The sequence below is a fragment of the Protopterus annectens genome, chromosome 15.part0 (assembly GCF_019279795.1).
Source record: "Protopterus annectens isolate FY-2018-M chromosome 15.part0, PAN1.0, whole genome shotgun sequence".
Taxonomy (NCBI): domain Eukaryota; kingdom Metazoa; phylum Chordata; order Ceratodontiformes; family Protopteridae; genus Protopterus; species Protopterus annectens.
This window is the reverse complement of record NC_056749.1, coordinates 67,282,941-67,304,335: the sequence shown is the minus strand read 5'-3', so window position 1 is coordinate 67,304,335 and position 21,395 is coordinate 67,282,941. Positions and strand designations below refer to the sequence as shown.

Genomic DNA, 21,395 nt, shown 5'->3' with positions numbered 1-21,395 from the left:
ACTGCTACAGTCTCTGTAATGTAGGCACTAAGTTTAATATACTGCACTTTATTACTTGTATGTACTAAAGCAAATTGTGCTCCAAATATTACTCTTTATTTGCTTAATATCAAACATTTTTGTTGACTAGATAACAGAAGTATCTTACTACTTAGTTTATAACAGCCATTTCATAGCAATGCTTCAGTGTTTTTTAACTTTTCCAAATCTTTTGGGTTTCTAATACCATGATGGGAAAGGACCCCATTCCTAAGTCAAAGTACGATTAAAGTTCATGAAATTAGTATTGTTTCAATCTTTGACAGCCAGAAGTGCTTTTTGCAGAACCTGCAATGTGCCCAGAATGATGACTACTGCAACTGTTATGGAGTTACATGTATTGGTAACATATCTAAGCAATTGTAGATTCTTTTTTATAATACCCATTGCTCCTACTACTATTGGAACTGTCTGGGTATATTTCTTCCACATTGCTGTAATTTCTGCCTGAAAATCTTGATATTTTATGACTGTGTCTCTCTGTATGCAAGACACTGTAGTCACTGGATATGGTGATTTCAATGACCAATGTTCCATTTGCCTTTTCATGGGCCAATCTATTGGTTTTCTAGCATCTATCTTTTGAACTGTTGGTAATGGATAAACCCATGTAATGTAGACGTCATCATTTTCTATGACGCTTTGTGGCTCATGTTTCCAGTGTTTTTCAGCCACTTCAATGCCATAATGTTTGCACAATCCCCAGTGCAGCAGTCTTTCCACATTATTATGCCTTTCAGTACGCAGTCCTTCTGCCATTAGTAATTTACAACCAGCAACGAGGTCAGCAACTGTTTCCAGTTCGGTATTACAAAACCTACAGTTATCTGTTTCTCCCACATGTTCAATGGACTTTGTTAACCAAAGTCTACATAGACGACTATCTAGAGCCACCAATATCAGCCTTTCATCTCTTGGTTTAAATTCACCTCTCCTTAACCATTCCTGTGTTCAGTCCTGATCAACATGAGGTTCTTCCAGAAGTTTTCTATATTTGCAACTATATTTATGCATTTTCCACATTTCTTGCCTTCTCTTCTGGTCCTTCACCTTATATTCCTTCTGTTGCTTTTTGGAACATTCAGGTGCTGCCTGATTTGTATCTACTTGTGGTTTGATTTCCATTCCTGCTTAATGCCAAAATGCATCTGCTAGAGTAAGCAGAGAAATCGTCTTAGATTTATTCTCCTCATGTTTCAAAGCTTTCACTACATTTGGATCGTGTGAGGTCAGCAGATATGTGCAGTCTCATGACTGCAGATCTGTACATGTAATCATTTGGTGACATGAAGCATCCTTCCTGTTTTTCCTATCTAATATATCCAACACATTTTGGGCCCAGTCAATTACTCCAAAACTGCAAGTTAGAATATGAAGAGCAAATTGATTTATACCTTGGACTTTGTTCCTTGATGTCAATGTTTTCAGGGTTAATTTAAGTCTTCTAACATATTCCTTACTCAGTCTTATTTGCATGTGTTCATGTTTTATTGTTGATCCTTCATCAATTCCCAAATATTTATATACTCCCTCTTGCTCAGGTTGTTTTATATCACATTCTTGTTCCAAACTGATGTTTTCTTGGTGCTGCAGTTTTCCTGCTTTAAAGGTTGCTTTTGCACATTTGTCAAGACCAAATGACATTTTATATCATCAGAAAAAGTTTTGACCACTTGCAGTTGTGCTTTCAGTTCTCCCTGCTTTGGGGACTTGTCCCATCATGCTGTGATGTAACCTGTGTTAGACCTTCTACACCAAATCCTTCACTTCGCAGGCACTCCATAACTTCAACTTCTATTTTTTTTAAGTCTATTTTACTAATTTTCTTTTCTACGTTCCTTCTTCATGGTATTATTTTTATTGTGAAATTTTCTATATCTGTATGCCTTTGCTTGTATGTCTCTTCGAATATCTTTAGGGCTGCCTTCTTTAAATTGATTAATTTGACTTTTGCCTTTGCATAAATATTGCACCATATCAAATCTCTCTTTCTTATGCCCATATTTCTTTTTATACTTTTCAAAAATCTCTAGGTTCTGTTTATATTTTTGTACTTCCTCAGATGCTTCTTTTACCAGACAGATCAAAGTTTCTTTATCTATACAATGTTTTTCACAAATCTGTTGTATTTATGAACACACATTTTTATTTGAAGCTTCTGACATTTTTTCCTGCAGAAGTATTTTTCTTTTCTCTAATTTCTCTCGTAATCATTTTGTATGTCTTGTGTCTGGAAATTATGGGCTTTTTGCATAATAGTAACAATACATCATTTCTTTCTTATCCTCAAAAGTCCACTCTATCGTCTTTATAGCTCTTCTTTGGCCTATCCGTTTTTGTGATTTTTATGGACTGTTACTTTAATAGTTAGACACACCTGAAGTTCAAAGGTTTCATTTTTATATACATCTTTTCCACTTTGAAGTTGAAATTAAGATTATAATATTGCTCTTCTTGGCTTATTTTTCAGCAACTGCTTTGAACTGTATAGTGCACTGTAATTACATTTTGTAGTCATGAAAACATCATCTCTACTTGGCATCTTTCTTGCCTTTCCTATGTAAGAAAGGTGCTTAAACTGGAGCTACACCATATTAGTCACCACTATGGAACAAGTGAAGCATTTTCATAACTTCCAAAAAACACCCACACAGGTGCGACTGACTGAAATATCTAAAAGCTGTTCATTTATCAGAGAAGTTCTAGGTTATAGCCCCACAAAAGCTGTACTGCTCCAGATACAGCCTGCAATGACAGATGAAGAGGAGCCCACCCTAGAGGAAGTAAGAACAGCACTAAGGAAAATGAGGTCAGAGAAGCAACAGGCTCCAGTGAGGTCACAGCAGGCTCAGATGACGTCACAGCAGATATGCTTGTCCTTGCTCCAAGCCTGACTAAATATTTGGTAACACTCGTGTACCAGTATTATATTGTTAATTTAAATCTACTATATTGTAATTTAGTTAACCAGGCGATAAGCATGTTAGATTATATAACTCACACGCCGTGTGGCTATTTGACTGTGTTTAAATTGCTTGTAATTATTCTTTATTGTGTATTATGTCAGTTTTTCCTGTATTACTTCCTTTGGAGCTTTGCTCCCCGGGCCTCTGATGAAAATGGACATGTATCCAGTCGGACTATCCTGGTCAACAAATGTAAAATAAAATAAAATAAATAATAAAACATGCTGGGTGAGATGGGGAGAAATGGCTCCTGAGGGTATTCATAGCAGTGTGGAGAGAGGCATAGTCCAGGTGACTGGAGAATAAGCATACTCATGCCAGTGTACAGGAACAAAGGAGACATCCACAACTGTGGGCAGCATAGAGGCACCAAACTCTTGTCACAGTGCAGGGAAGTTCTAGAGAGGGTGATTGATAAATGAACACGCAGAGTAGTAGAAACTAAGATGAGAGATGAGCAGTTTGGATTCAGACTAGGATGCAGCACAATTGACCTGATGTTAACATAGTTGAGAAGAAGCTAGAAATGAGGAAAGAGTCCAACTGGGCATTTCTAGACTTTGAGAAAGCATATGACAAGATCCCAGGAAAGCTGATTTGGGCAGTACTGTGATGGTTTGAAGTCCCAGAAACATTGGTAGAATTAGTGCAGGCTATGTACAAGGACCCAATGACTCAAGTATAAACAGTGTTCAGCCTCACAGAGGGGTTCCTACTGGGAGTGGCTGTGCACCAGGGTTCATCTCTGAACTCACTGCTGTTCATACTGGTGATGGACTACATTAGCAAAGATGTCAGAGGGACAGATCAAAGTTGCTGTATGCAGGCAATGTGGCATTACAGGCAGACTCTGAGCAAGAACCTCAGGAAAGGATAGGGGAATAGAATGCAAAACTGAAGGCACATGGCATGAATCTAAGCACCGATAAGACAGTGTTAATGGTAGCAAAATGGGGAAATCAGAAGAAACTGAGAATTGAGATAGAAGGGAATATAGTGGAACAGGTTAACAGCTTCAAGTATCTATGAGTGGTGGTTGAGAAGAAGGGACGTCTGAAGAGGTCAAAGCTACAATCGGGGGGCTGCAGCCAACTGGCATAATCTCAAGCATAGTCTATGACAGAAGAATGCCAAAGAACCTGAAAAGTAAGGTGTAGAAGACAGTGGTGTGACCAGTACTACTGTATGGTATAGAAATCTGGGCAGTGAAGGCAGAGCAGGTGAGGAAGCTGCAGGTGATGAAAATGAAATCCCTGAGAAGGGTGGTAGGATGCACACTGTGGGACAGACAATGAAATTAGGACATATGAGCAGAAGTCAAAGTAGCTCCAGTTGCAGAAAAGATCAAAGAACAGATTACTGTGGTTTGGGCACATGTGCAGAGAAGCAGAAGAGAATCTGGTGAAAATTTGGGACAGAAAGGAAGACGGTAAGAGGAAATGAGGGCATCCAGCTAAGAGGTGGATGGATTGTGTGAGAGATCTGTGACAGGCATCAGTGTCGAAGAAGGCAAGAGTATGGTATTGAACTGAGAGAGATGGCAACAGTTAATACGCTACAATGACCACACATAGAAAAAATGTGAAAAGGGGGGTCAGTGATGATGATGCTAGGTCATTGCCCTGTATTATGAGTCTGGAGGTGAAATGGTTTCTTAGGAACACAGCTACATCCCACAAGCTATAACTTCTGTTTCAGTGTTGGGTGCGAAGGAGTGAAACAGATTAAAGCACTGCCTTCAGGTGTGCTTTTGTTGTTACTAATAACACACTTAATGGCCTGCATTAGTACCTTGAAAAACCAGAATCTGCCCCCTCCAAACCATAGCTTTACATTTGATTCTACGAGGTGTGTTCATTATGGCTTCACCATCTGTGCTGGGCCACAGTTTTCCTTTTACATTTTGAGAAGCGCTCTCGCACTCATGAAGCACAACTGTCTTCTGGTTTACTGACAAACATTAGAAGTCTTTCACTACTCAAGTATTTTCTTGTACAATTGTGCTGTAAAGACATATTAGTGCTTATATTACATTTCTTTATTCTTACTGGTTACATTTTAATAGTGTAATTATTCTTTGTTTTCTGATTATACTATGTTTGTTTAAATAGTTTTCATACTTTCAGTATCTTTGTTCCTTTTTCACAGCTGGCATGAAGGCCAATTTTACTGTTCAGACGTGTCCAGAGGAGAAGAAGATGGAAAAATCTGCAGATGATGATTATGAATATGACTACGATGACCCTGATCCAGAAGATGCAGGACCATCTAAGGTGCAGGTTGGCAGCATTACCTTTAGCACTCTCCGAACCTGGTCACCTAAGGTCCAGAAGTGGATCCATTACATTGCGGCTGAAGAGGTGGAGTGGGATTATGCACCCAAAATTCCAGATTATATTGACAGGTAGCTCCAATTATAATCTCTTTAGGCAACCTGAATGACATGCAGTAGAACCATTTAAATGTGGGCACCATCTCTGAGACATTTAAACCGCCTTTTAAGTTAATGTATGTTTTGCATCATTTATTTAATGTAGCCATTACATTTCAACAGGAGATTCCTAAAATGTGCTGAAAGAAATGTTTTCACAATGCAGGTGGGTGTTTATTTTCCTAAGTATTTGCAGTCTTAAAAGTTTACATTTTATTCAGCTTGTTGCCTCCCACCAAGAGTTCTGCTCCAAAATGTATCTTTTTGTAGTGTATACAGTTGCTTCATATATTTATTACTGTGACCATGACTGTATATGTTAAAATGGTAACTACTCTGAGTTGGGACCCCTCCTTTCAATGAAATGTAATTAATATACTCTTATTTCCCTGATCCTAACTATCTGAAAACACAGATCCCAGAATTGTTTACACTGTACAGCCGCATTGTGACATCATAGCTGGGTGAAACATTTCTGCCCAGATTGTTATCTTCCTACTGTTATATGATGATGGAGTTAGTATGTAGGTAACTGGGATGTTATGGATGAAGGACTCCAATATAAATGGGTGCAGAGGAGCTTGACTGTCAGAAAAATAACCTGTACATTTTCTGTCAGCAGGTTATGTGGTAACTTCTCATACCGTATCACTTTGAGGCTTTCTGATCCCCTTTCATGAAAGAAGTGTGAGAATCATTATCAAATGCATACATAATAGTAAAAGGAAATATACATTAAAGAAATGCAAAACGAAAAATCTGTGGTATCCCTCGAAGACATAAAACCCAGTATGCAACCTACACTGGATCAAAAACAAACCAAGCAGAAACTTTGCAGTGTGGAGGGTGTGAATCCACCTAGTTCCATAATAAAAATTGAACTTTACAATACTTACTATTAAATAATAAAATAGCAGGTAGTCCACAGTTGAGTTAAAAATGGAATATTCTTCATTGAAACACACAAACAAGCGATCCTAGTTGTGTATAATGAAAAGCATTAAAGACATTCATTATTTATATATAATCAGGCTATTTGGAGCAAGGGAGTGGTTGCAGAGGGTGGTTCTGTTAAGTGAAATAAAAGCATTAAACTCATTCCTTCAACCATGCCCCCCTTCCTCCTTAACACCTTAGTGTAAACTGAGACTGTGCTACCTTAGACCGAAAACTAAAAAGCTAACAACAAATTAAAATATAGAATATAAGAACAGCTTATTAAGGCTAACCTACTAATTCAAACTTTATTAAGAAACCAACTCACTAAAAAAATGACTAATTAAGTAACAAAAAGATCTACCATTAGACATCTATCAGAAGAAATATTAGTAACTTATAAACTGAAACACTTTTAACAAAGATCACTTTCGTACCAAATAAATACTTCATCAGGTTTGTGTGTAAAAAAAGACAGATCATAATATTAATGAACATGTGTATAAATCTACAAGTGAATACTTAATAGGCTGAAAACTATAGCTGTAATTGCTAAGGTTCAAATACAGTGAAAATGTTAAAAATAAAGAATTAAGGCCCTGGGGATTTATTAAGTATGGCATACAACTAAGATAGCACATAGTTTAAATGAGTAAAAGTATCAGAAAACAGGACTAATGTCAATTATATTCACTGTAAAATATTTACAATGTTTGATATTTGTTTATAACAACATTAGCATGTATAATATCACCATGTAATGTCAGTGTTAATCAGTCCCATATCAGACTTTTAATAGTCTTTCAAACAGTGGGGCAGTTCCCTGAGTTCTACTATGCTTTTTATGGAGCAATAATAATTAAGCCCTGGTTTTCTAAGAGTTCAGTTTCAGCTGCCAGAGTAGTTCACATTCTTCTAAAAGATAAGGGACATCTCCTTCCAGTTCCAAAAGGTCCACCTGATCAATAATTTGAAATTTAAATCCAGTGTGTCTTTTGTGAAGCTGCAGGTGCCAACCCAGTGCATTATTCTTGCACTTAGCTCTAATTTTGGAATGATGGCCAGAAATCCTTCTTTTAAGTCTGTTGATTATTTTCCTCACAAAAAAATACTTCACAGTCTTTGCATCTTGCCCTGTAAACCATCTGCATTGAGTTAGTCACCTCCTGTGTTGGTTTTAATAAGTTTCTTTAAGGGCAGAAAAACATGTTCCCCTCCTGTATGTGCTGAGAAAAAAAAAACACAATTGATTCCACACTTATTGGTGCATGTATCCAGTGGTCTGGGCCTACCTTTACCCCAACTCCTAATGTTTCTGGCTTTTCTATACACAAAGGAAGGAGCTTCCCCAAGGGTGTTCATTAGATATGAGCTCTGAGTAATTCTGGGCTGGCCCAATTCTTTCTAATAATATTAATGATGCTGTGATAGTCAACAGTAAAAGCCAAGATACAACTGTCTTTAGATATGTTGTCCATTAAAGAAATGTCCAGATGCAAGATATACAAAAAAAAATAAATAAGAGAGAAATTGGAAGAAAGAAACCTACTTCCACAAGAAAAACTGTCAGAAGCCTCAAATAAAAATGTGTGTTCATTAATACAACAGATTTGTGAAACAATATATAGACCAAGAAATTTTGATCTGTTTGGAAAAAGAAGCACCTGAGGAAGTATGAAAATATAAACAACAAAACCTAGTGATTTTTGAAAAGTGTAAAAACAAATATGGACATGGGAAAAAGAGATTTGGTGTGGTACTATACTTATGCAAAGTCAAAAGTGAAATTAATCAATACAAAAAGGGTAGCTCCAAAAATATTTAAAGAGAAATATAGGCAAAGGCATCCAGATATGGAAAGTTTCAGAATAAAGAAAATATCACAAAGAGGGAATATAGACAAGATGAGTAAAGTAGAAGTTAAAAATATAGGAGCTATGGAGTGCCCATATGAAAGATTTGGTGTAGAAGGTCTAATACAGGTTACATCACAGCAGGATGGAGTGACTCCCCAAAGCAAGGAGAAACAGGAAGATCAGGAAACATCTGAAGAAGAAATATGGACATGGGAAAGAAATAGATTTAATATGGTGTAATATTTATGCAAAGTGGAAAGCAAAACTAATCAATACAAAAAGAGCAGCACCAAAGATGTCTGAAGATCAATATAGGCAAAGGAATTTAAATGTGGAAAACTTTACAACACAAAAAAAAAGAAAAGAGAAAAGAAGATGAGTAATGGAGAAGTTAAAGAAATAGAAACTGAGGTTATGGAGTACCTGCGAAGTAAAGGATTCAGTGTAGAAAATCTAACTCAGAAAGTACGACAGCAGGACAGAGAAATGGACATCCAAATTAAGGAGAAACCAGTGGAATGGGAAGCAACTGGTCAGGTGCCATGTGAAGATATGTTGGAGCCTTCCACAGGAAACCAGTATAAACATTCACTTGAAGCTAGACAGCAAGGGAAGGAACAGGAAACTGTGGCAACTCTGATGCAGTCAATGTTGAGGAGTGATAGGTCAGTGAGTCCCCATATGACAGATCAACGGATGACACAGGATGAAATTGAAGACAATGTGTCACAGGAAGATGCTATAAAACTTTCTACAGAATGCCCACAGAAAACAGAGAACAAAAAATGTGCCCTCAGTTTAGAATAAAATGAGCTAAGAGAAGCATTGCTTGATTTAATAGAGATAGATATATTGAGATTAATGAAAGAAATTGACTGAAGGTCAATAAAACCCAAAAAGTCAAAAGTTTGATAAAACAAATGAACACAGTTATTAGGACTGTCCATAGAGATCCATGTGATATAACAGAAGTAAACAGGATACATTACTGTGCAGCTGAATTAATAACTCATAACGTTCTACCACAAGAACACAGGGTAGTAAGGGAAAGTAAGGGGAGAAATTGAATACCATCATGGAAGTATCGAACACAGAAAACTATAAAGCAATTAAGACAAGAAGGGTCACTGTTAGAGGAGTATAGTAGAGAGAACAGATCAACAAAAATACTCAAAGAGAGACATGATAAAAGCAACGCGCAATATTATAATGGATCAGGATGTATCATGCACTATCACAAATAAAGTAAAATACCAGCACAGGCAGGAAAACGTAGAAGATACACCGATAAATATAAAGGCCAAGTACAAAATAAGCAATTTATTGATGACCTCAAAACGTTTTATAGAGAATTGGGAAACAAGGTAAAGTGAATTGAAAGACCACCAAAAAAAGAAGAAATAGATACATTTTGGAGAAATATATATGAAGACCCTGTGGAACATAAAGATGCTAAATGGATAGAAGAATTAAAGAAAGTGCAAGACGTTCAAAGATACAGGATATAACATGGGATGAAGTCACAGCCGGAGAGACTGAAACAGTTAAGAAAAGCCTCTAATTGGAAAACACCAGGCCCAGATGCAGTACCTAACTTCAGGTTAAAACTATTAACATCTTTGCATGAAAATAAGGCATGAGTAACAACTATTTATATGCACACCCTGAACAGACACCAACCTGGCTATCAACAGGAAAAACAATGCTCCTACTTAAAAGTGAATCTGCAAACTACCCTAAAAACTATAGACAATAACATAGGTTCATAGGTTGGTACTGGGCTATCTGCCCAAAGGCATATATTAGCCCAGCCACATTGTGTGGTATTCACCGCCCCTTTAGTAGTTCCCTAGACCCTTGTACTAGCAGCTAGTGCCCTTGGCCCCTATCTAGTAGTGCTGTTGGTGTGATCCCTGGTGTGAACTTTCTGTTACCCATTCACTCATCAAGGTTCCTCTTGAAGAGTGATAGTGAGGGGCTCTGTCTTATGTAGATCGGACCCTGTTCCATAGTAAGGGAAGTCTCTGTGAAGGGAATCTATCCCTCCAGCATGTTCTATTCATTGTTGTGTTGAGGTTTATATCCCTAGAGCGTGTAGCTCGAGTAGATTTGGTTTTGCTAAGATGGAGCATGTTCAACAATTCTGGGATGGACATGGCTCTGTACGTTACATAGAGATCGCCTCTGAGAAAGCGGTATGCAACAGAGAACAGTCTTAGCTTTTTCAATCGTGCTGCATAGGGCAACTGTTTGAGGCCAGTAATCCTCTTGGTTAGGTACCTCTGTGGTCTCTCCAACTGCTGGAGATGTCTAGCCAGGTATATTCCAGTTGGTGCATTGTACTCAATAATGGGTCTGATGAGGGAAGAGTAGAGGGGCACCATTACATCCTTAGATCTTGATGCGAACCCTTTCGTGATCAGATGGGTCACATAGAAGGATTTTCTAACTACTTTGGCAACATGGTTATCAAAGGAAAGCTGACTATCTACTTGGGTCCCTAGATCCCTTATTTCTTCTTCAGATTTCAGGGGATTACCTCCTGTGTTGTAGTTTGCGGGTACTCTGTTTTTTCCAAAGGGGATTACTACACTTTTTTTGCATTTAGCTTGAGACCATGGCTTTGACAATATGCATCAGTCTCATTTAGGCCCTTCTGGAGGATCTCCATGTCAGCCGGAGACTCTATTATAGCACCCAGTTTGCAGTCGTCCGCAAACTTAGTCAGCCACAGCCCTTCTGTGCTTGCCTGTACTTCTGAGAAGTATATGCCAAACAGAAGGGGCCACAGGACAGAGCCCTGAGGCACACCACTCATTACTGGTCTGGAATCGGACATAGATCCCACTACTCTTACTTTATGGGATCTGTCTGAGAGCCAGTTTGCGATCCATCTTGTGATGTAAGGGTTTATGCCCAGGCTGGTGAGCTTATCAATAATACCTGAATGGGGAATGGTGTCAAATGCTTTAGCAAGGTCAAGGTAAGCCGTGTGTACCTCCTTTCCCTTATCTATACCCTGAGTAACTGTCTCAAAGAAATCCACCAGGTTCAGGAGGCATGATCTGCCCTTGACGAAGCCGAACTGTGCGGGGTGCAGTGACTGGAGGTTCCCAATCTCTCCATTTATGAGTTCCATAATGATTCACTCCATAGCCTTACAGATCAGACTGGTCAGGCCTATTGGTCGGTAGTTCCCAGGGTCAGTTGTGGCCCCACCCTTGTGTAGCGGGACCACCGTTGCCGTGCACCATTCTATGGGCACATATCCTGTGGAGATGCTGAGACTGAACAGGGTATTAAGATGCAGGGTTAATTCCTTTTGGAGCTCGCGTATGACACAGCCTGGGACACCATCTGGTCCCATGGAGGCAGTGTTTTTAGCTTTAGATAGAGCCTTGTTAACCAATGTATCAGTAATAATTGGACTTACACAATCCCCTGGAATGGTAATAGGCCCTGTAGGGGGAATTTGCACTGAACCTGTCAGCCAAGATGTTGGCAATGTCAGAAGGGTCAGTGTATTTTGTTCCATTTTGTACTAGCTCAGAACAGACCTGAGCGTTGCCATTTAGGTTTTTGATGTAACCATAGAAGGCCTTATGGTTATCCTTGGCAACTTTCTTTTCAAAATTAGCTTTAGTTGACTTGATGAGGGCCCTCAATTTCTTACTAATGCTGATCAGGGATGATTTTTCTACTTGAGATTTGGCCTTTTTTTGTATAAGTCTTCTCCTTTTATTGTAAAGCTTGCTTATGGCTGGGGTCCACCAGACTGGTTTCTTCTTGCTTGAGGAAGGAGTCTTGGTTTTATTTGGGATAGCATGGTCCATGCAATCCTGAAGATGCATATAGAGTGCCTTGGTGTAGGATTCTGCATCCTGGATATCATTATCCTTCTGCAAGGGAATAGTGAAGCTTTCCACTTCGGATGCAAGTAGTTTGAAGTTTGCTTTGGAAAGGTTTTTGACTATGGTTTCTTTGACTGGGGGAGGTGGAGCGGTGAGGATGTCCAGGGTTATCAGTTTGTGGTCGGATTTGACCAAGGAGGGAGTGATAATGGGTGTGGTACAATGGGTGTCCATATTTGTGATGATTAAATCGAATATGTTGTCCCCTCTAGTGGGGGAACATACTAGTTGTTCAAGGCCATTTGAATTTATAAATTCTATGAATCGCTGAGCATAGGAGTTGGAACATTGGTAGTTCACCCAGTCTATACCAGGTTAGTTGAAATCACCCAAGATTATGGTGTTAGGTAGGACCTTTATATTTTCCAATGTCTCAAGGAATGCAGAGTGAGCATCTTGGGACATGGTGGGCGATCTATAACTGGCTACGACTTGAAATGTGGTTTTGCCTGCTGATAGTTGCACATGGATGATCTCTGGGGCATCATGCTGCGCTACTAACCTGGAGATATGGGTATCCTTGATGAATATGGATACACATCCACCCTTTGTACTGTGATCCGGTAACTGAGGCTGGAAGGTATGATATAAATTGTAACCTGGCAGTGCTGGGGTGCTCTCTTGAGCCTTGAACCACATTTCCGTCACTGCACAAACATCGATTTTCTCCATGCTGAGGAGAGCCTCAAGTGTGTGCATTTTGAGGTTCAGACTTCTGGCATTGAGTAGCATTACCCTTAGTTTTTGGTTACTTGTGCTGGTTACAGTGGTTGGTTTGTCCTTTGAGCCTTGCCTAAAAAAGGCACTATGGGGACGGCAAGAGCCTTGGCCAGTATTCGAAAACCTAGGGGTGACAGGTGCAACCCATCTCTGGCAAAACAGCGAGGCTTGTCTATCATGTCATCCCAGGCAGACAGACACTGGATCCCCTTAGAATGACACCAGAAGCTTAGCCACAAGAGCGGGAGACTTAAACCTCAACACGGCTATTAATAGGACGTGCTGAAGGGATAGATTCATCACCCAAAGACTCCCTATGCTGTGGAACAAAATCCCGGTATATGTGAGGCAGAGCACCTCGCTGGCCTTGTTCAAGAGAAATCTTGACCAATGGATGGGAGATCGCAGATATACCCCAGGGATTACCTCAGTGTCACTGCTCGACAGAGGCACAGCAAAATAATGGGTATAGTTCCCCATACTAAAGGGGTGGCGTAAGCCACAAAACGATGGGCTAGGCTTGTAAATGCCCTCAGGCAGATAGCCTAGTATGAACCTATGAACCTATGAACCTATGAATTGTTGAAATTGCTCATTTTGTCTTTGTATTGTGGTATCATTCTAGGTGAAGGTAGTATGCTACTCAAGGTCAGAGTCATACCAGCTTGGGCTACATGATCAGAGAGCTCCTCAATATCTCTTTTCATGTAGTCCAGGGAGGTACATCTTAGATCATTCACACCAACGTGTACAATGACAGCGTCATACTTGTACTTGTTCTGGTGTGACCTAAGTGCCTGTGTTATGCGGCGGATCCGAGCACCCGACAGGCAGCTGACAGTAACCTTCTTCTTGTTCAGCCTGGTGAGTGGAACATCCGTGTGTCTTACTATAGAGTCTCCTATTACTAGCGTGTTAGGTATGGTGTTTTGCCTTAAGGGCTGTTGTGAGGCACACTGCTGAGGTGAATTATGTGTTTTCTGGCTTGTGTTTGGGGGTGCAGGTTACTTGCTTGTCTACTTTGAGGGCACTGTTTCTTTTTCAGATTGGTTCCTAGTGCCTCCGAATATGTTTTTGTGTATTTATGCATATGTTTTGCTGGTGCTTGTTTTGTAGATTCATGTGTGACAGGTGGTGTGATGGAAGTGTGTCCCTTATCCTCTTGACTGTCTGTTACAGTCATGGGTTGAGAGCGCTTAGCCTCCAGTCTGGCTGTGTATTTGCATCTCTCACAAGTGTTTGTGTCTAGAGGTAAGAGGAGAGGGTTGTCTGTATACATGAGGCAGTTGTGACATTGCCTCAGGATGCCCAATTCCACCAGATGAACTGGAGAGTACACCTGAAGCTGACCTCTGGACATGCTTTGAAGAGTAAATTGAACTTAAGTCCTGTGGACGATCGAGGGTCTTATGCTATATTATAATAGTGCTGTCTAGGAAATTTGGAGAATAATAGTGCTGTCTAGGAGATTAGGACAAGTGCTGATTTCTGTTTTGCAAGTGCTGCAAAAAGAGCAGCTGATCTGAAGCACTTGAGTTGAGGCTTGCCTAGTTCTAAGGGAAAATTTACAGAGCAGACTTTGTGGGGCCGGGAATAGGCCGGGAATAGTATACCCCAGCTAACTGATGCTGCTCTGTGTGCAAGACCGCGCAAAAAGAGAGTTGCAGGGTTTTTCCTCTAGATAAGTGAGGAAAGTGAGTACAACAGCTGTTTTTCTCTAAACAAGTGAGAAAAGTAAGTACAAAAACTGTTTTCCTCTAGGTAATGAGGAAGATAGAGCGCTATAGTAATTAGTAGCTTATTTAGCTACATACGTAACATGAGTTCCAACTATGTATAAACTATATACCGGAATTGATGCTGACAGAGTTTAGTCATTTAGAAAACTCAATCATGGCAATAGAACAAAAGGGCAATAAAAGAAAGTCATATGGGACAAAGGATCATCTGTTTCTAAATAGCCATAATGGAGAGCTGTAAAAAGGGTAACAATCTAAGTATGGCATGGATTGACTACAAAAAGGCATTTGACAGTATCCCACATTCATGGATAAGAGTGCTTGAAAATGTATAAGACACACCCTACACTGATCAACTACATTACACTGACCATGAAACAGTGGCAGACGACTTTGCAATTTTGCCATGATAAAGGACAACTTATTATTCCAGGGATAAAAATCCAAAGGGGGGTATTCCAGGGCGACTCCTTGCCACTGCTGTTCTGCCTTGCCCTCGATTCATTAAGCTGTCATAGGTTCATAGGTTCATAGGTTTATACTAGGCTATCTGCCCTAAGGCATTTATAAGCCTAGCCCAAATTTTTGTGGCTTACGCCACCCCTTATATGAAAAAATACTGTGCCCATTAGTTTGTTGTGCCTCTGTCCAGCAGTGACACAGATATGATTCCCGGGGTAAACCTACGATCTCCCATCCACAGGTCTAGATTTCTCTTGAACAGAGTGAGCGAGGTGCTCTGCCTCACATGGACCGGGATTTTATTCCACAGCATAGGGAGTCTCTGAGTGATAAATCTATCCCTCCAGCACGTCCTATTTATAGCCATGCTAAGGTTTAAGTCACTTGCTCTAGTGGTTTTGGTGGATTTGGATTTTTTGAGGTGGAGCATGTCCATTAATTCCGGGTTGGACATGGCCTTGTATGTCAGGCACATGTCACCTCTGAGCAGACGGTATGCGACTGAATAGAGCTGAGTTTCTTCAATCTGGCAGCATATGACAGATTTTGGAGTCCCTTTATCCTTTTGGTGAGGAACTTTTGGGGTCTCTCCAATTGCTGCAGATGTCGGGTGAGATACATCCCGAATGGGGCATTGTACTCGATCATTGGTCTGATAAGTGAAGAGTACAGGGGAACAATGACCTCACTAGATCTGGATGTGAATCCCTTCATGATCAGGTGGGCAATGTAGAAGGTCTTTCTAACCACTTTAGCAATGTGAGTGTCAAAAGAAAGGCCACTGTCAACCTGGGTCCCCAGGTCCCTGATAACCTCTTCTGTGCTTAGTGGATTGCCACCTATATGGTAGCTTGGGGTTACCTTGTTTTTCCCGAAGGGTATGACTATACATTTTTTGGCGTTTAACTTCAGGCCATGGCTCTGGCACCAGCTATCTGTTTCCGTGAGTCCCTTCTGAAGGATATCCATGTCTGATGCACTTTCCACTATGGCACCCAGTTTGCAGTCGTCTGCAAACTTTGTCAGCCAAAGTCCTCCCATGTTGGCCTGTACTTCTGAGAAGTAGATGCCAAACAATAGGGGGCCAAGGACCGAGCCCTGTGGGACACCACTTGTGACCGCTTGGAGACTGACACAGCGCCAGCAACTCTAACCCTGTGGGTTCTGTCCTTAAGCCAGTTTGCAACCCATCTTGTGACATATGGGTTTACATTTAAGCTGGTAAGTTTTCTACAATACCCGAGTGGGGTATTGTGTCGAAGCCTTTGCAAGGTCAAGGTAGGCTGTATGGACTGCCTTTCCTCATCAATGGCCTTGGTGACTGTTTCAAGAAGTCGACCAAGTTCAAAAGGCATGATCTTCCCTTGACAAAGCCAAACTGGGTCGGGTCCAATGTCTGCAAGTCCCCTATATCTTTGTTTATGAGCTCCATTATGATCCTCTCCATAGCTTTGCAGACTAGACATGTTAAGCTTATGGGCGTAATTACCAGGGTCCGAGGCGCCGCCTTTGTGGAGTGGGACCACAGTTGCCGTCGCCACTCCTTGGGCACGTATCCTGTGGTAAGGCTGAGATTAAACAGCTGCCTTATGTGCGGTTTAATTCCTCATTTAGCCTGTAGCACACAGCCGGGGACACCATCCGGTCCCACTGATGCTGTGTTTTAGCTTTAGAGAGAGCAGCTTTCACCTGCATTTGAGATGTCCGGGAGGCTACACTCGGCTGGGATAGTTATCTCTCCTTTAGGGGAGAGGGGTGAAGTTTGCACTGAACCTGTCTGCCAGTATGTTGGCAATGTCTGTGGGTTCAGTGATTTTGTATCATTTTGGACTAATTCTGAGCATATCTGGGAGTTTCCACCCAGGTTCCTAACATAGTTGAAAAGGCCTTATGATTGTCCTTTGAATCCATGGCAATTTTCTCTCAAAATTGGCCTTAGTTGATTTTATGAGTGCTCGATTTTTTATTAATAATGATCAGGGTGACTTCCTTTATGGATTTTGTTCTATCATGTAATAGCTTTCTCCTCTTATTGTAAAGTTTGTTAATGGCTGGGGTCCACCAGACTGGACGTTTGCCCTTTGTGGAAAGAGTCTTGGTTTTATTTGGGATTGCCTGATCCATGCAGTCCTGGAGGTGTTCATAGAAGGCATTTGTAAGGGCTTCCACAGCTTGGGTTGTGGTTTCCTCTGGCTCAGGGGCCTTGAAGGATACCACACCAGTCTTGAGTAGTGTGAAGTTTGCTTTAGAGAAGTTCTTCACTATGGTCTTTTTGTTTGGGGTGGGGCGGATGTGGATTTCCAGTGAGATTAGTTTATGATCAGATCTCACCAATGAGGGATATATTTCGGTGTGGAGCATTTTGTCCCCATGTTTGTGACAATGAGATCTAGTATATTTTCTCCTCTTGTGGGAACAGTGACTAGCTGTTCCATGGCATTTGAATTTATGAACTCCAGGAACCGTTGGGCTAGAAAGTTAGGGCTTGAGTAATGTTCCCAGTCTATATTCGGTAGTTGAAGTCACCCAATATGATGGTGTTTGGAGATACATTTATACCCTCCAGTGTCTTCAGGAAGGCTGTGTGGGGTTCCTGAGTTTGAGAGGGTGGCCTGTAGCATGCTACAATTTGTAGAGCAGTTTTGCCTATGGTTAGTTGCACCTGGATGGTTTCGAAGCTTGCGTTGCCACCAACCTGGAGGTGTGGGTATCCTTTATGAATATGGATACACCCCTCCTTTGTGGTGTGGTCCGGGTTTTGGGGCCGAACGCATGATATGAGGCAAAACCTAATAGTGCCGGGTGCTCTCAGGAGCCTTGAACCAGGTTTCAGTTACAGCACAGACATCGATGTTCTCCATACTGAGAAGGGCCTCGAAAGTGCATTTTGAGATTTAGACTTCTGGCATTGAGCAGCATTACCCTCAGTTTCTTCCCATTTTGTTTTCTAGGGTGGTAGGTTTAGAATTTGAGCCTTGCCTAAAAAGGCACTATGGGGGTGGCAAGAGCCTTAGCCAATATCCGGAATCCCAGGGGTGACAGGTGCAAGCCGTCCCTTGCGAAGCAGCGTGGCTTGTCAAGCATGTCATCCCAGGCAGACAGACACTGGATCCCCTTTGAATGACACCAGACATTAAGCCAATTGTTAAAGCTGATCATCTTGTCTCTATATTGTGGCATCATTCTTGGTGAAGGAAGGATACTGCTCAGGGTTAGGGTCATACCTGCCTGGGCTACATAATCAGAGAGCTCCTCTATGAGGTCATGTCTATACTGTGGCTCCTAGAAAACAACAAAGTGCAAAGACTTAGCTTCTCTTTGTTGATGATTTAAAACTGTATAGCTCATCAGATGAGGAACTGAAAGTGCAACTGCAGTCATCAAAACTTTTTCAGATGATATAAGAATGTCATTTGGTCTTGAGTGTGCAAAAGCAACCTTTAAAGCAGGAAAGCTGCAGCACCAAGAAAACATCAGTTTTGGATAAGAATATGATATAAAAGAACTTGAGCAAGAGGACATGTATAAATATTTGGGAACTGATGAAGGATCAACAATAAAACATGAACAAATGCGAATAAAACTTAGGAATATTTTAGACTTAAATTTTTCCTGAAAACAGCATTGACATCTAGGAATAAAATTCAGGCTATAAACCAGTTTGCTCTTCCTCTCCTAACTTACAGTTTTGGAGTGATTTACTGGCTCCAAAATGTGTTGGATAGATTAGATAGGAAAACAAGAAAGATGCTCCATTATAACCAAATGATTTATAAAAATCAGTGCATACCAAGACTATATATTCCCTGTTCCAAAGGTGGTATAGGCATCTTCGAAAATGATTACACATATAGATCTGCAGTCATGGGATTACACACATCTGTTGACCTCACAGGACGCAAACCTTGTGAAAGTTTTGAAACACAAGAATCAATTTAAGATGACTTCCCTGCTTAGTGTAGCTGAAGCATATCGGCGTCAAGCAGAAATGGAAATCAAACCAGAAGTAAATAAAAACCAGGCAGCAACTGAATGTGCCAACCCCCCCCCCCCCAGGCAGCAACTGAATGTACCACCCCCCCCCCCACCAGGCAGCAACTGAATGTGCCAAAAAAAAAACCCAAAGAATATAACGTGAAGGATCAGCTGAGAAGGCAAGAAATGAGGAAAATACATAAATATAGTGGCAAGTATAGAAACTTCCAGAAGAACCTCATGTTGATCAGGATCAAATGCAGGAATGGTTAAGGAGAGGTGAATTCAAACCAAAAGATGAAAGATTAATATTGGTGTTCCAAGATACTGGACTATGTATACATTGGTTTACAAAGTCCATTGAACATGTGAGAGAAACAGACAAATGTAGGTTTTGTAATACAGAACAGGAAACAGTCGCACACCTTGTTGCTGGTTGTGACATACTGATGGCAGAAGGACTTCATACTGAAAGGCATAATAATGTGGCAAGACTGTTGCACTGGGGATTGTGCAAACATTATTGTACTGAAGTGTCTGAAAAACACTGGAAACATGAGCCACAAAGCATTATAGATAATGACAAAGTCTACATCACATGGGATCACCCATTACTAACAGTCCAAAAGATAGATAAAATTAAACCAGATAAAGTGGTCCATAAAAAGAAGACAAAAGTAGCATTGATCTACACCCAGTGACTACAGTGTCTTGCATACAGACAGACGCAAAGTCATAAAATATCAGGCTGAAACGAGAGCCATGTGGAAGAAAGATACCCAGACAGTTCCAATAGTAGTAGGAGCAATGGGTCTTATAAAAAAGAATCTACAATCATATTTAGATGTTACCAATACATGTAACACCTTATGGACTGCAGAAGGCATCATTTCTGGGCACATTGTGAGTACTGCAAAGAGCACCTTTGGCTAACATCAGACTCAAACAATACCAATTTCATAAACGTTAATCATACTTTGAATTAGGAACGGGGTCCATTCCTGTTATGATAATAGAAACCCAAAAGACTTGGAGAAATTACACTATTTGAAATGCTTTTAAATCTGTTTTTTAATTATGAGTATATCTGATAGTAACCAGGTTGACATGACTGTCAGTAGCGAGTCAAACAGCACTGCAAAAGTATGTGAAAGAATAACTGCTCATTTCTCTGTCATGATATATTTTTAGTGGTATAAGGCTGCAGGCAGACTTCTTGTTTTTAAAAAGACAGTTTAAGCAACAGAGTTAAGTATTGTGAAGCCAGCTATGGACTCTATAAGCCAAAGAGGAAACACATATTTGCTGAACTGATGGGTCCTACAAATTATCTTGGAAGAAAACAAGATAGAGACAACAATATACAAACACCAGGCTATATGTGTTTTCTATGCAGGTATTACTTTGTCATTTGAAGTTCATATGAAAAGCCTGTCAGCCAAGTTTGCTTTGTGCCAAGCAGACAATGATGTAAACATGGGAGATTAAACAGCCTAACTTTAAATAGTAAACAAAATAAGAAGAATAAAAGCAAGTAAACTTAAATATCATCATCATCATCATCAGCCCGATTTTCTCATTTTCTACATGGGGTCGGGGTATCTTGTTATCTCTTGCCATCTCTCTCGATTAAATGCCACACTCCTGCCTTATTCGACACTCATGTGTGACTGCTGCAGATCTTCTTTCACACAGCCCATCCACCTCTTTGCTGTTCGTCCTTTCCTCTTACCTTCCTTTCTGTCCCAAATCTTCACCAGATTGTCATTGCCTTTACTGCATGTGTTCAAACCACGGTAATCAGTTCTCTTTGATCTTTTCTGCAATTAGAGCTGCTTTGGCTTCTGTTCTTATGTCCTCATTTCTTCATCTGTCCCGCATTGTGCAACCTACCACCCATCTCATTTCCATCACCTTTAACTTCCTCATCTGCTCAGCCTTAACTGCCAAGATTTCTGTACCATACAGTACTACTGGTCACAGCACTGTCCATACAGTAGTACTGGTCACAGCACCGTCCATGCAGTAGTACTGGTCACAGCACTGTCCATGCAGTAGTACTGGTCACAGCACTGTCCATGCAGTAGTACTGGTTACAGCACTGTCCAGACAGTAGTACTGGTCACAGCGCTGTCCATGCAGTAGTACTGGTCACAGCACTGTCCATGCAGTAGTACTGGCCACAGCGCTGTCCATGCAGTAGTACTGGTCACAGCACTGTCCATACAGTAGTACTGGTCACAGCACTGTCCATGCAGTAGTACTGGCCACAGCACTGTCCATACAGTAGTACTGGTCACAGCACTGTCCATGCAGTAGTACTGGCCACAGCACTGTCCATGCAGTAGTACTGGTCACAG

The 21,395-nt window shown here is 40.7% G+C and overlaps 1 protein-coding gene across 2 annotated transcripts in view; it reads left to right on the top strand.

The window, feature by feature from the left end:
• F8 (coagulation factor VIII) overlaps window positions 1–21,395 on the top strand; it is a 2,728,596-nt gene that overhangs the window by 658,456 nt on the left and 2,048,745 nt on the right. For both annotated transcript variants that reach the window (XM_044057714.1, XM_044057713.1), the window contains one exon: window positions 5,154–5,409. In XM_044057714.1, coding sequence (XP_043913649.1) covers window positions 5,154–5,409 — 256 coding nt within the window. The remainder of the gene's footprint in view (window positions 1–5,153; window positions 5,410–21,395) is intronic.